This window comes from Artemia franciscana, chromosome 5, assembly GCF_032884065.1.
Source record: "Artemia franciscana chromosome 5, ASM3288406v1, whole genome shotgun sequence".
Lineage (NCBI taxonomy): Eukaryota > Metazoa > Arthropoda > Branchiopoda > Anostraca > Artemiidae > Artemia > Artemia franciscana.
The window spans coordinates 53,212,845-53,229,549 of record NC_088867.1 but is presented as its reverse complement, the minus strand read 5'-3'; the positions used below and the strand labels follow the sequence as shown (position 1 = coordinate 53,229,549).

Below are 16,705 nucleotides of genomic sequence, written 5' to 3'. Positions count from 1 at the left end.
TTAAATAGAAAGCCAAAGGACGCAAATAAAATAGCAGTTTGGACAGGGTTATCCTTCAGCTGGTGAACGAAAAAATAGCAGTTTGGACAGGGTTATCCTTCAGCTGGTGAACGGAAAAAAATATGAAACTGTGAGAGCTAAAAAGATGTTACCACATTTACAAATTTAATATAAAAAGCTATATTAGAAAACTTCCTAGGAGAGAAACAACAAAATTTATGTGTTTTTGTTTTACCCAAAACTCAGAAACCTTCGAGACTATAAAACAAATATGATGCCAAAACAAGAATGACCTGCAAAAATTTTACTTTTGTAAAGGAAAATTTAAAATTAAATAGAAAGCCAAAGGACGCAAATAAAATAGCAGTCTGGACAGGGTTATCCTTCAGCTGGTGAACGAAAAAATAGCAGTTTGAACAGGGTTATCCTTCAGCTGGTGAACGGAAAAAAAATATGAAACTGTGAGAGCTAAAAAGATGTTACCACATTTACAAATTTAATATAAAAAGCTATATTAGAAAACTTCCTAGGAGAGAAACAACAAAACTTCAGTGTTTTTGTTTTACCCAAAACTCAGAAACCTTCGAGACTATAAAACAAATATGATGCCAAAACAAGAATGACCTGCAAAAATTTTACTTTTTTAAAGGAGAATTTAAAATTAAATAGAAAGCCAAAGGACGCAAATAAAATAGCAGTTTTGAACAGGGTTATCCTTCAGCTGGTGAACGAAACAACATACATCTCTTAATTTTTTCAACATTTTTTCAATTCTTGAATTTTATGAATACGGACTTCCGTTGAAAACGGAATTTTATGAATATTCCAAATTATCTCTCGACGGAAAGCATTCGCAAATAATTTGAAAGACAACGCACATAGTAAACGCAGAAATCTCAGACATCCAAATTATGACATCTAAATCATAATAAATTATGATCGGTGACGAAGGTAGTCAAAAAGTAATGCGCTCAACAAGACTATAACTAATAAGTCCTTTGTCTTTATACAGCATAATTTACACGTTATTGCAGTTATGTAAGTTTTGCGAGAATTGGAATTTATTTTTCATTCTCAAATATTAGATTTTTGAAGTAATTTCCAGTGGCAAATAAAGTATAGTGTACATTTTAATTAAGCACACTAATCATTTTGAAGAATCAAATTACTCCACAACGGAAGCATTGTTCCTTCAGTCTTTTTTTTGTATGACTTAATCAATCTGCACTTACAATGTAACATTTGAAAGACTAGCCCCTTTACAAACTTTCCTCTCTAACTTATGTTTGGAAATTCAGCATTAAATCTGTTTCCAATAAATTAAACAAAAATTGCATTTTGGCACTTTGTGATCTATAGATGATAAGACAACTTTTTCATCAGACAACCTTTCATCTTGAAAGAAGCACCACGAAAGGATAAGCGGCGTTACAGTCGAATGACAGACCTAGATCCGATTGCGGGGGGGGGGGATTAAATCATGCAAAATGAGCTGACAATCTAATCATTTACACTCAATTAAGGAGCTTAAAAACCATGAATCAGTCAGATTACAGCACCATGAAGAAAAAAAAAGCCAAAAATTAAATTACTAAAATGTTTCTACGGTCTTTTTATTGCTCGCCCGTCAATTTACCACCCAAGAACTGTACATAATATTTCCTTATCAAGCAATGATAATGATAATGATAAGCTTGAAACCTTATCAAGCAATGATTTGAAGTATTATTCCAAATGTTTACTTTGCCTCGTAGAAGCTAAAGGAGGAAGTTCTTGCAGCCAGTTTCCCAGTTCAGGTATTTGTCCTCAAGCCCAATTCGATGAATTGGCCCCGATTTCCAACAAGAATTTCTATAATGTTTGAGGAAACTGGAGTCACATTCTTGCAGTCTTATTATTACTTTACAGTCTTTTGATGCGGTGGATTCCTCCACGGAATAAAGCTGTACATAAATTGTACACCAAAATGTTTCTAGTGTCTTTTTATTGCTCGCCCGTCAATTTACCACCCAAAAACTATACATAAAATAATCTTATGAATCTTTTTAACCTTATCAACCTGATAAATCTTTGAAGTATTATTTCAAGTATTTACTTCGCCTGACAGAAGCTATAGAATTATAGTCAAGGGTGCAAGTTGGTTCTGGTTCCTCTGCTATACTTATTGCCTTCCAGTAAAGGAACTGTTTTACCTGCTAATTAAACCATCTAGAAAAAGCTGATACAATAAGTGCTGCAGCCATGGAGAATCTTCACTGCTGATCGACAATAACCACATAGACTCAACCCCATGCAGGAGGGGGGGGGGGGGGTACCACAAACAAATACATTAATAGATCACAGTTTTTTCAAAGGATAAAACCTTTTAACCAATCTTGAAGGTGGGTGAGAATTTCCCCTTTCTGTAACCAGTCATGATCATAATATGTAAAAGGTATATATTTTGTCAGTTGTTCTATGTTAAGTGGGAAACTAGCCTCCTTTCTTAAACAAAAACTTACCCAAAAACATAACTGTATCTGACAGGAGAATAACAACTTACCTGTACATAATGTTTCGGGTTCTTTGCTGACTTAAAGACATGCTGTTATCTGAGCGGGCGTTCCGTTTAATCTTAATAATCCCTCCTTTGTCATAGGACATAACCAGGTCTAGGCCAAAATTATACCCAGTCCATCGCCACATATGCTGAGAATCCGTCTGTAATAGTCTTCCACACCTGAAAAGAGTTAGAGAGGATCACTTTTCAACAGATTCTGTTTCTTTTACTTTAATAGGAAGGTTAAAAAAAGGAACATAGCATTTGAATTTAAAGTCCCTACCAGTGATGCTGATACCCGTTTCAAGGACTGTAAGCTAGGAAGCGCAATGGAGGGTTGGTGACCAGTCATCCTGTGCTTTCACACACCCTTCCTGTTTACCCTACCCATATTTCTCCAGTTACCCATTTAGAGCTGGGTTAACTCGGGACTCATGCCACTGATACTCGCTCCAAACCAAATAACCAGCGACACCAGGACTAGAATTCCCACCTCGCAGACAAAGGATTCTAATTCCAGCATGCAAACCCCTCAGATACGTATAAAAACGTGTGGAAACTCGATAACGCATAGTATAGCCTATGATAACAATGAGTAAGCAGCCTAAAATTTTTGAAAAGGATTTAGCGAGGAAATACGTGGAGGTAATAATTTAATTGTTATTATGTGTGTTAGAAAGCTATACTTTTCATAGGTGGGCGGCTCCCTACATCGATAATGTCCTTCAAGTATCCATGACTTACCATTTGAAAAGCGCTATCCCTTTACAAGTCATAGCCCTCCTACCTCCCCTCTCTTCTCTTCTCTCCCCCCGCCAGTGAAAGATCTAAATGGTCCATAATGTTTCTGACGGCTATTCCCTTTTTCATTTTAAAATGTCTTTCTCTTGTCGTCAAACTAAAAGTGAAGCATATTCTTCTTAATAGCTTTTCTGTTTGTATACATGAAAAACACCTTTTTTAACACCCTAATCAAGCTTACCCAAAAACGTAATACCTGTTCAAAAGGTTTACTTGTGCAAATTTACCCTTTCAAATGTAATGGTAATACATTGAGTGTAATGGCAATGTATGGGCTTTCGTATAATGACAATAATGCTGTTTGCCTGTTTTTCACTGGGAATCATATAAAAATCCATTTATTTTTACATTATGAAATCACGGGGTTGAGCATTTTCATATCCTGTTTCGGGTTATATGCTTTTTCACTGGCAATTCAAGTGAAAGATAGTTACTAGCTAATGGAACGGCTACAAATTTGAGATTTGTGAAAATATAACTTCACAGAAAGTACCAATCCACAGCGAACACATTTATAGTATTTAAATATAAAAAGCTACAATTCTGAGAAAATTTGCCTGGTTTTGAAATACAGGGGTGGGCAAAAAGTCGATTTTCATTAGTCATTTCAAAAGTTTTTGACGCTTTCTAAAGTCAGTTTCATTTCTAATGACTTTTGAATTTCAATAGTCATTAGAATTTCCAGGTGTAATTTTTAAAAACAAGTAGAAATTAAATAATAATAAAAAAAAGTTTGTTTAACTGAAAGTAAAGAGCAATATTAAAATTTAAAACGAACAGAAATTATTCTATATATGAGGGGTCTGCCTTCTCAATACCCCGCTCTTCACGCTAAAATTAGACCTTTTGTTCCAATTATTAAAGAACGACTCCTGAAACACAAAGACCGTTTGGATTAGAATAACAAATTTTTTTTAAAATGCTTATGAACTTTAACGTGAAGAGAGGAGTATGGAGGAGGAGGCAGCCCCTCTAGTATACAGAACAATTTCTGTTCGTTTTAGTTTTCAAAAGTTGTTGAGACTAATTTCCAAAAGTTGTGCTGAAACAGTTGGCCCGTGGGCGCTGGGTCTTAATGTTGCCCCTTCCTTTCAGATAAAAAACTTGTGTTTTGAACTTGATGACACAAGAAACGAGTTTTTTTTTCAAGCCTTGGGAACACCGTGAATCTTACTATAGGCAGTGCATTAGCGCTGCCCAGTTGTACTGTGTAAGCGCTAAGCAAAGCGGAGCAGCTTTGCTTAGCGGAGAATAATAATAGTAATAATAATAGTTTATTCCAGAAAAAGCCCGTGGGTCATAGTAATTTTACATAAAAAGAAACAACAACAACAAATTGAACTAAAATAAATTAATACTATTTAAAGAAAATGCTCACGATGTGCAGTTGCAATCCTGACAAACCATGTCATCCTTTTAATACTCAGAAAATTTGTCTCTTTCATTCATCTACCATCCATATCTCATTCAATTTTTCTTTACCATACGTCTCTCGCCTCGATTCATTCAATTCGACACATTCACACACAAAATGTATCAAACTTTCAACCTGAGATCCACACACAGGACAAGCAATAGATTCTACTTTCTCCCCTTTTCTCCCTTGATACATTCTTTTGTCTCCAATCAAAAATCTATTTCCCCTCCAATCCAAATATGCCTTCAAATCCTCTCTACTCTTTCTTCCTCATTCTTTCTTCCTCGTGCCCCTTCGTATGGAAGTTGTCGTAGATCCTGTTACTAAACAATTATTGCGAAAACAAGTTCATGGGAAAAAAGAGAGCTTGAAACCTAGAGCCGTATTCAAGGTGGTGGGCTACCCCCCTCTCCTGAAAATTCAGTCTAGATATTACAAAAGTAAATAAAACATTTACCAACAAGATTTGGTTGCGTTGTGTACAGCTTTCTTTTGTAACCCCCCCCCCACAAAATCCTAGATACGGTTCCCTTGAAAATGGCGTAGGATTAAGAAGAAAACCGCACCATTAGAATTACCCTGGTTTAAATCTTGTATTAAAAAATCTCCCTTATTGAGCAATTCTTTGTTTTAGTTTTTTTTCAGGGATGATTGCACTGAACCAGCGGTCATAAAATCCTGAAAGGGGGCTCATTTGGAAAAGAAATATTGGGTGTAAAATTTACATCTAGTCCTTGATTAAGTAGTTAAAGCTAGTATTTAAACAAGATGCGATTTTTGACAAAAACTGCATCTTCATACACAAGGTGATATAACACATCTTTAGAAAAGCCGGCTCTCTGGGTTATGATACCATAATTGAGGGATTCCGTTACTTCATTCCCGGAAATGTCGATCATATCCCTTGAAATTTTGCCATAAATTTGTTTTCACAGTAAACTATGCATTATAAAACTACGAGAAAATAATGTTTCCCAATAATCTATGAATATTAGCGAAAACAGGGGGCGCTAAAGGGATTGAGCTTTACGTAGCCTATATATAAAATGAAAATAGTGATAAATTCGTTCGCTACTAGATTTAGTAGCGAATTATAATTTCGCTACTATTATAATTTTATAATTTTAGTTACAATTTTAATTTTTATTAGAATTTTATTAGTATTTTATTAATATTTTAATTTTATTAATTTTAGTTATAATTTAGTTATTAAAATTATAATTTTGGTTATAATTTCAGCTATCGCTGCAGCTTTGATGAAAAAAACAAAGTCAAAAGATAAGGAAAACGAGTAAAAGAGATAGAGTTTTCATCTCCATAAAAAGTTTCATCCCCATCTTTATAAAAAGTTTTCACTTTAGTCAAAAGATAAGGAAAACGAGTAAAAAAGATAGAGTTTTCACTTTATTTAAAGATGGAGGTTTTATAAAAAAGATGGGGTTTTTGTCTCCAAAGTTTCATCTCCATCTTTATAAAAAGATACGAGTTTTAACTTGTCAAAAGATAAGGAAAACGAGTAAAACAGATGGAGTTTTCACTTATAGCGATTCTCGAGAAAAAAAAAGATTTACAGTAGAAAACAAACTTTAGTCCATTGCAAAAAAATTAGTTCTAATAAGAGGCTGTATATATGCAATTCAATTCAATAGTAACACGAATCTTTAAAAATTCATCTATACTAAAGATCAAACTTTAGCCCATAGTAAGAAACTATGGCTTAAGACCATTGGCTCGGAATTATTGACGAAGGTCAGCTAGCAGTAAATTAAGTTTTTATGGCAATTGGTATTAACCAAGTGACATATAGTGATCGCAAATTCTGTCGGTCTGTCTGCAGGTCGGACTGTCCGTCCCGGTTTTGCTAGTTTAGGCACTTCCAGATAAGCTAGGACGATGAAATTAGGCAGGCGTATCAGGGACCGGACCAGATTAAATTAGAAATAGTCGTTTTCCTGATTTAACCATCTGGGGGAGAATGGGGGGCCGATTAATTCAGAAAAAATAGAAAAAATGAAGTTTTTTTAACTTACGAACGGGTGATGGGATCTTAATGAAATTTGATGTTTGGAAGGATATTGTGTCTCAGAGCTCTTATTTTAAATCCCGGCCTGATCCGGTGACATTGGGGGGAGTTGGAGGGGGGACCTAAAATCTTGGAAAACCCTTAGAGTGGAGGGATCGGGATAAAATTTGGTGGGAAAAATAAGCAGAGGTCTTAGATACCTGATTGACATAACCGGAACGGATCTACTCTATTTGAGAGAGTTGGGGGGGGGGGGGTGTTAATTCTGTAAAATTAAAAAAAAATGAGGTATTTTTAACTTACGAAGGAGTGATCGGATCTTAATGAAATTTGAAGTTTGGAAGGATATAGTGCCTCAAAGCTCTTAATTTAAATCCCGACTGGATTCGGTGACATTGGGGGGAATTGAGAGGGGACCTATAATCTTGAAAAACGATGGATTCCTTCACGGAAAGATCTTCCCACGGAACCCCTCCCTCCGACCCCCCAACCAGAAAAAATCCTCCTTAAAACGTCTGTATACTTCTCAATAACCAATACGATATGTAAACAACAGGCAAAGTTAATAACTTGCAGCCATTCCCCAGGGACAGTATTAAGTCGTCCTCAAAGACATAATTATTAAATTCTTCGACTATGCTGAACAAAAGGCTATCTCAAAATTTTGGTCTGGTGACTTTGGGAAAAAATAAGCGTGGGAGGGGGCCTAATTGTCCTCCCAGTCTTTTGGTCAGTTAAAAAGGATACTAGAACTTTTGATTTCCGTTAGAATGAGCCCTGTCGCGACATTCTAGGATCACTGGGTCGATACGACCACCCCTGGAGGAAAAAAACAAAAAATATATAAACATACATCCGTGATCTTTCTTCTGGCAAAAAAAAATAATAGAAAATTACATATTTCTGCAGGTAAGTAAATTGTAACTTTTATTAAATTGTTTTGGTTCCTATTCCTACCATCACTTTTATTTTTATTTAGTCATGTTTTAAGTAATTTGGTCTTTCTCAACGTTAGTTTTTCAACCTTCTTTCTCACCATGAATGCTCAAATTCCCAAAAACGCATTCATTTTGTCATTCCTGGTGCTTAGGGCACTCAAATCATTTGTGCGATTAAGGTCTATATGCGTTTTGCTTTCCCATTTTGCAAAATAAAAGCATTCGATTGATTGCGGACATAAAAGAGCAGGTTGAATCCAAAACTACTGCTAGCTTTTCCCGGTGTAATGTTTTAAATGTTGGTCAGATTCGTGACTACCAGGCATCAATTTTTGTGTTCCAGAGCATGAAACATATATGCCCTGAGTATTTTCATGATTATTTTTCCATGAATCAGGAGTACCATAATTATGATACAAGAAATTCACAACTTTTAAGCCATGAACAAAGAAAAACAGTTCGATCATCATATGTGGTTCGGAATCTGGGGCCTTCTGTTTGGAATAGTTTGCCGGCTGGCATCAGGGAGTCTGTCACTTTATATGGGTTTAAAAATAAATTGAAAATGTTTTATTTAAGTAATAGGTTTTGAAGGGCAGAAGGTTTTTGATGTCTTTTTTTTGCAGTTTATTGATGTGGGGTGGGGACTGAATACCGGTAAATGATATTTAATATGATTATTTTGTTGTATTTTGTTCATGTATATGTGTTGTTATTTTTTATATATAAGATAGGCTAGGTGGTTAATCATGAGATGTTATGTTTAGATATTTATTTATAAGATGTAAATCATAATATGAAATTGCAGCACAAGTCCTTAGGACTTTCTTTTTGCTGCAACAATTTATTAGTGTTGTCATTTTTTTATTTATGTTTGTATTGTGGATAAAATAAAACTTACCTACCTACCTACCATTTATTGTCCTTTTCCCCTCCAGCCTTTACTGTGCTCTTTAGCCATTAGAATATACCGTATAAATGAGAATAGAACAAAGCTGCTTAACTTCTTGTTTTCATTGGACCAACTCATAACCTCGATTCATGTATTAACTGCAGAAATATTATTCGCTTGCACAGTATCACTTTAATGTAAAATTTTATGAATATTCAATTTATTTAAGTAAAATTAAATTAAATTTTAACTATGATTTAAACTATTTATTTAGAATGTTGAATTATTTAATATTTATTAAATAATATATCTAATAAATCATTAAATATTTAATCAGAATATTAGAATATTTAAGGAATATCTATTTATTTAAAGAATATTTATGTGTAAAATTTATCACAATCACTTTAATGTACTTATCTACTATGCCATATGAGTATACGAATCACCAAACTTCTTGTATTGGCAGTCGAACAGTCTATAAAACTGAAGACTAAAGGCCTCTGAAGTGGTGACACTCTGCTATTAATCCAAATAGGAAAAACTGGTCAGCTGAGTTTCTTTCTTCCCAAAATCCTACTGCTCTTCTCTGAAAACCTCTTTTTTTATATAACATCTTTGTCCAATTAGTATCACAACTTGTAAAGTTGTCAAGACTCAACTTCATCAAACAGTTCGTGGTAACGAACTGCAGTAAGGAGCGACCCGGCTCAATAGTAACCAAAACTTAAAAAATGGTATTTTATACTAATAGCTACATCAAAAGAATCGCATTTTATTGCTGATTTTAAATATATAAGTTTCATCAAGTTTAGGCTCACCCATCAAAAGTTACGAGCCTGAGAAAATTTGCCTCATTTTAGAAAATAGAGTAAAAAAAACCTAAAAGTCATATAATCTTAACGAAAATCACACAATCAGATTTAGCGTATCAGAGAACCCTACTATAAAAGTTTCAAGCCCCTATCTGCAAAAATGTGGAATTTTGTATTTTTTTTGCTAGAAGGCAGATCACGGATGCGTGTTTATTTGTTGTTGTTTTTTTTCCAGGGGTGATCGTATCGACCCAGCGGTCCTAGAATCTTGCAAGAGGGCTCATTCTAACGGAAATGAAAAGTCCTATTGCCCTTTTTAAAAAATCAAAAAATTGGAGGGCACCTAGGCCCCCTCCCACACTAATTATTTTCCCAAAGTCACCAGATCAAAATTCTGAGATAGCCATTTTATTCAGCGTAGTCGAAGAACCTTATAACTATGTCTTTGGGGACGACTTACTCCCCCACAGTCCCCGTGGGAGGGGCAACAAGTTACAAACTTTGACCAGTGCTTACATATAGTGATGGTTATTTGGAAGTGTACAGACGTTTTCAGGTGGGTTTTTAGGTTGGGGGTGAGAAGACGGAAATATGCTGGGGGAGCTTTCCTTGGAGCAATTTTTCATGGGGGAAGAAGATTTTCATAAGGGGGCGTAGGATTTTGTAGCATTATTAAAAAAAAACAATGAAAAAATAAATATGAAAAAGTTTTTTTCAACTGAAAGTAAGGAGAAGTATTAAAACTTTAAACGAACAGAAATTATTACGCATATGATGGGCTTACCTACTCCTAATAACCCGGTCTTTACGCTAAAGTATTTTTAGTAATTTCAACTATTTATTCTACGGCTTTTGTGATTCAGGGGTCATTTTCAAGAAATTGGGACAAAATTTCAGCTTTAGTGTAAAAAGCGAGGTACTGACGAGGGGGTGAGCCCCCTCATATACGTAATAAAAGAATGAGAATACAGAAGTTCGTTACGTAAGCTAATTTGTAAGTTACGTATATCTTTTGCTAATAAAAACATTTGTAGAAAATTAAAAGATTTAGTTGCCTTTTTAAGTAACCAAAAATCGGAGGGAAACTAGGCCTCCTCCCCCACTCCTTTTTTCTCAAAATCATTTCATCAAAACTATGAGAAAGCCATTTTACCAAAAAAAAGAAATATGCAAATTTCGTTTTGATTATTCATCTGCGGAGAGCCAAAATCAAAACATGCATTGATTCAAAAACGTTCAGAAATTAAGTAAAAAAAAAACTTGTTTTTTTTACTTAATTTATTAAAAATTGTAGCGTGTGAAAGAACAATGTACATTCAATACATTTTTGCATTGACTTTATTATATAGAATTGACCAAACAGTTCGTGGTAACAAACTGTAAGTAAGGAGCGACCAGGCTCAATAGTAACCAAAACTCTAAACAAGAGCTAAGAGCCCATATGGCATTTGTGACGAGGCCGGAAGAGCCAAGAGCTCATACGGCATGAGCTCTAGCAAAATTCTAAGAATCAATAGATCGATTTAAAACGAAAATCATAGGCTAAATGCCGGTCGGGATTTAAAATAAAAGCTCTGAGACACGAGGTCTTTCTACATATCAAACTTCATTAAGATCCGATCACCCACTCGTAAGTTAAAAATACCTCATTTTTGCTAATTTTTCCTCTCCCTTCAGCCCCCCAGATGGTCAAATCAAGGAAAACGACTTTATCAATTCAATTTGTGCAGATCTCTGACACGCCTACCAATTTTCATCGTCCTAGCAGGTCCGGAAACACCAAACTCGCCAAAGAACTAGACGCCCTCCCCCCAACGAGAGTGGATCCAGTCCAGTTACGTCAATCACGTATCTAAGACATTTGCTTATTCTACTCATCAAGTTTCATCCCGATCTCTCCACTTAAAGCTTTTTCCAAGATTTCGGGTTCCCTTCTCCAACTCCCCCCAATGTCACCAGATCCGGTCGGGATCTAAAATAAGAGCTCTGAGACATGATTTCCTTCTAAATATAAAATTTCCTTAAGATCCGGTCACTCGTTCTTAAGTTAAAAATCCCTCGATTTTCCTCGATTTTCCAAATTAAACCCCCCCCCCCCCCTAAACTCCCCCAAATAGAGTGGATCCACTTCAATTATTTCAATCCCGAATTTAGAACTTACTTATTTTTCCCATCAAATTTCATCCCGATCTCTCCACTCTAACCGTTTTCCAAGATTTCTGTTTCCCCCCTCCAGCCCCATATGTCTCCGGATCCAATTCAAATTGAAAATGGATCATTTGAGACATAAAATCTTTCTATATATCAAGTTTCATTGAGATCCGATGACCCATTCGTAATATAAAGATACCTAAATCTTCACATTTTCAAAGATTTCTGGTTTCCCCCTCCAAATCTCCCCAATGTCACCGGATCTGGTCGGAATTTAGAATAAAGGCTCTGAAGCACAAGATCCTTCTAAATATCAAACTTCATTAAGATCTGATCACCCGTTTGTAAGTTACAAATACCTCATTTTTTCCAATTTTTCCGAACTACCCCTCCTCCCAACTCCCAAAGAAAGCGGATCCGGTCTGGTTATATCAGCCACGTATCTTGGACTTGAACTTATTCTTCCCACCAAGTTTGGTGGGATCTGTCTGCCCTGATCTGCCTCCCATCCTGATCTGTCTGCTCTAAGCCTTTTCCAAGACTTTCGGTCCCCCCCGCCCCAACTCCCCCCAATGACACTAGATTCGATCATCATTTAAAGTAGGATATCTGAGTTACGAGATCTTTCTAAATATGAAATTTCATTAAGAAACGATAACTTCTTCGTAAGTTAAAAATACCTCATTTTCCTAATTTCCCCCCCCCCCCAACTCCTCCAAAGAGAGCGGATTCGTTCCGGTTATGTCAATCACGTATCTAGAACTTGTGCTTATTCAACCCTCCCCCCCCCAAAGCTTCATCCCGATCCCTCCATTCTAAGCGTTTTTTTAGGTTTCCTCCTTCAACTTCCCCCAATGTCACCGGATCCGGTCAGGATTTAAAATAAAAGCTCTGAGACACAATATCTTTCTAAACATCAAATTTCAATAAAACCCGATCACCTGTTCGTAAGTTAAAGATCATTTTTTCTAATTTTTCTGAATTAACCGTCCCCTTCAACTCTCCCAAAGAAAGCGGATTCGGTCCAGTTATGTCCCCCCATTTCCCCTCCCCCCAATCTTCGAATCGGGAAAACGACTATTTCTAATTTAATCTAGTCTGGTCCCTGATATGCCTACCAAATTTCATCGTCTTGGTTAATGCCAAGTGCCATAAAAACCAAATTTTGATTCCAATAGATGCATTAAAATGATTTTTATGCTGATTTTAAACACATAAGTTTCATCAAGTTTGATTCAAAAAAGGGGGAAACATCCCCTAAAAGTCATAGAATCTTAATGAAAATCACACCATCAGATTCAGCGTATCAGAGAACCCCCCTACAGAGGTTTCAAGTTCCTATCTGCAAAAATGTGAAATTTTGTATTTTTGCCAGAAGAAAGATCACGCATGGGTGTTTATTTGGTTTTCTTTCCAGGGGTGATAGTATCGATGCAGTGGCCCTAGAATGTCACGAGAGGGCTCATTCTATTGGAAATTAAAAGTTCTAGAGTCCTTTTTAAGTGACATGAAACCTGGAGGGCAACTAGGCCCCCTCCCACGCTCATTTTCTCGCAAAGTCATCGGCTCAAAATTTCGAGATTGCCATTTTGTTCAGCATAGTCGAAAAATCAAATAACCATATTTTTGAAGACGATTTAATCCCCACAGTCCCCAGAGGAAGGGCTGCAAGTTATGAACTTTGCCCATTCTTTAGATATAGTATTGGTTATTGGGAACTATACAGACGTATTCAGGGGAATTTTTCTGGTCGGGGGGACGGGTCGAGGGGAGGTGGTTACGTGGGAGGGTCTTTCCATGGAGGAATTTATCATGGGGAAGAGTATTTTTATGAAGGGGGTGCTAGGGTTTCTAGCATTACTTAAAAAAAAACAATGAGAAATTGAATAAAAAACGTTTTTTTTTTAAACTGAAAGTAAGGAGCAACATTGAAACTTCAAACGAACAGAAATTATTACGTATATGAGGGGGGTTCGTCCCCTCCTCAGAACCTCGCTCTTTACGCTAAAGTATTTTTAGTAATTTCAAAAGAGCTATTCATTCTAATTAAACGGCCTTTGTGATTATGGGGTCATTCTTAAATAATTGGAACCAAATTATAACTTTAAGCGTAAAGAGCGAAGTATTGCCTAGGGGGTAAACCCCCTCATATACGCGATATAAATATACAAATATACAAGTCGTTACGTAAGTTAATTCGTAAGTCACGTATATCTATTACTGATGAAAACATTTGAAAATAAAACTAAAAATTCTAGTGGCCTTCTAAGTGACCAAAAAAATTGGAGGACAACTAGGCCCCCTCCCCCGCCCTGTCTCGAGATCGTCTGATCGAAACTCCAAAAAGCGGAGTTTTGATGTGAATAGATGCATCAAAACAATCGGATTTTTATGCTGATTTTAATGCGTAAGTTTCGTCAAGTTTAGTCTTACCCATCAAAAGTTACGCGCCTTTGAAAATTTGCCTTATTTTCAAAAAAAGAGGAAACACCCCCTAAATTCATAGAATCTTAATAAAAATTACACCATCACATTCAGCGTATCAGAAACCCTACTGTAACCCAAATATTGTTGGGGACCCGAATATTGTTGGTAAGGAAGGCAAATGCAGTGAAGATTTAAAATTTAGAAAAGGCAAAGCATAGTTTTTTTTTTTTTTGGCTGCTGAAAAGACTTGGAACAATAGAAACAGGAATTTTGAACTAATACTAAGATACTAAAAGTGATATTTATGAGTTGTCTAGCAAGGTAATAAAGCAGGGATGCTTCACAAAAGGTGAAGATGGATTGATAGATTTATTTTCTAGAAAAAATGTCTAAGGGCAGTTTTACATACTCTTTCCAGTTACTGTGCATCAAACAATAAGCTCTGCCAAAAACATGATTCAACCCCAATTCTCAGGGGTAGCAATGAAAGACGGGTTAAAACTGCGAAGACGTATTTTATAGATGAAGGTATCAGAAAACTTTCTTGAAGTTTTCTTCAAAAATTTTCACGTTTCCTTTAAGACTTTGGAGCGAGAGAATTGTAAAATGCGAAAATACGGAAAAAATGGCACATTTTTCGAATATTGACCCGCCCTTTTGGAAAAATACTCTGACAAGGGAATCAGACCTCTGTTATATTAAGTCACTTACCTCAAACAGTTTTTGAAAAAATCTTCCTCGTCTAGTTCTGTTGGCCCTGAATCAATCCCTTGCTCGACTCGAAGCATCCTAAACCACTGATTTTGGAAAGCAATATTCAAGAAAGAATTCGGAATAATTCTGTCATTTTTCAGCATTTCAACATCATAAGGATGAACAATTAACCAATCTGCCTTCAATACCCTAAATGCTCTTTCAAACGGTTTTCCAATCTCGGTTTCCAACAAAGATGCTTTTTCATTCCTGTTCTCTAAAAACTCTTGAGTAGCAGTAATCATGTCCTTCGGACAACCCGACCAAGCTGGATGTAGCTTCAGGAACATCCATAGTTTTAGCAAAACATAAATAGAAAATTCTGTCTGAATTACATAAAGATTATTATATTTAACAAGCTCTGTCATCAGTTCAACACTTATTTCTCTTAACCTGCTCGGATGTTCATGAACGTGGTGCATCAAATTTAAGGAGAGCCAATCAAAGCAAGTAGACTTAACACTTAGCATCCCATATTCAATGGCAGTCTCATAGAACTTCACAGCTGTATGGACACTAACATTTTGTCGCAAAAGCTCGGAGCAATAATCAAGAAGGGGCTCCATCTGAAATAGGGATGCAGCTGCAGCAACTCCAATTGCTTCATTACCATCAAGAGTTATCTCATCTTTATACAAAGAACCAAAACAAATGGTAAGCGAAACAATTGTTATATTCGGATCTTGGATTTCGATGTTGATAGTTGATTCAGTTGATTCTTTCCAAGAGCCGGAGAACATGCTGGCAAAATACGGACTCTGGGAGAGATTCACTCTGTGAAGCTTCCAACTTCGGCCAAGAGCAACTATAGTAACATCGCTGTTTTGCCCTTCTAGAAACATTGTCCTGTAAATGTAGTCAGAAGTACTCTGAAGTTTCTTTCTTCTTTTTGTGTTCAAGCTTCTCTCCAAAGCTGATTCCTCATCTTCAAGGTCACTTTCTGAGTCCTCTCTTCTTCTCTTTTTTGACAAGAGATTTTTAGTGAATGAATATGATGAGGAAATATATGATGAAGAATTCTGTCCCATTGACTAGCAATTATATCAGACCTGGAAAATAAATAACGATTTGATTGCATTTATAATCTAATTTACATTCAGTTAATAATGTTAATCTTCATTTATATAATTTACTGCAGCTAGCAATCCGTTTTACAGTATCAATAAATAAATAGATTCTCAACAAAATTTTGGAAAATTGGAAGTTAAGAAAATGAGACAGTGAAAGTATACTGGTGTTTCAACTGACTTTTATAAAATCATTATTTAAGCACAAGAAAAGAAACGATGTAAGTGTGAGGCTTGTGGCAAATATATTTTAAGCTGATTCTTCTATTCAACCCCCAAGCTAAATTATTAAGTAAACTCAAAATGACCCACATTAACTGTCTCTCCCCTCCTCAAATCTGGCCAACGATTAAGCATCCTACATAGGAGAGTATATTAAGTTTTCATTTCAGTATATTCGTCTTTACGTTTGCCATACTACGAATAGCCTCAATTTAAGCTTTCCATATTTTATTTTATACAGATCATATTTTTTTTATGGGTTCGAGTCCTGGTGTCGCTGGTTATTTCAGTCAGCATGCAAAAAGTTTTTTTTAAACAATGTTTTTTGTAGGTAATTTAGTAAAGTCAGTGTCAGTAATAAAATACAAAGGCAATTTTCACTTTTCTCTTTATTATAATGTTCAAATTATCAGCTTTTATTCAAATTTAATGAGACTCATTATAGTCATTTTCCTGACTACTATTGATGACACTGACAGGTTAATGGGTAGATTTACCTTGCCAAAACATTAATAAGCTTTTTTCAGCTCACTCACTCTCTCTCTCTCTCTCTCTCTCGCTCTCTCTCTCGCTCTCGCTCTCGCTCTCGCTCTCGCTCTCGCTCTCGCTCTCGCTCTCGCTCTCGCTCTCGCTCTCGCTCTCGCTCTCGCTCTCGCTCTC

General features: G+C 35.9%; 1 protein-coding gene across 2 annotated transcripts in view; it reads right to left on the bottom strand.

Moving 5' to 3' along the window:
• LOC136027594 (germ cell-less protein-like 1) overlaps positions 1-16,705 on the bottom strand; it is a 28,013-nt gene that overhangs the window by 3,234 nt on the left and 8,074 nt on the right. For both annotated transcript variants that reach the window (XM_065704985.1, XM_065704986.1), the window contains exons 2-3: positions 14,715-15,805; positions 2,543-2,719 (exon numbers count right to left, since the gene is read on the bottom strand). In XM_065704985.1, coding sequence (XP_065561057.1) covers positions 2,543-2,719; positions 14,715-15,784 — 1,247 coding nt within the window. In that variant the 5' untranslated portion in view covers positions 15,785-15,805. The remainder of the gene's footprint in view (positions 1-2,542; positions 2,720-14,714; positions 15,806-16,705) is intronic.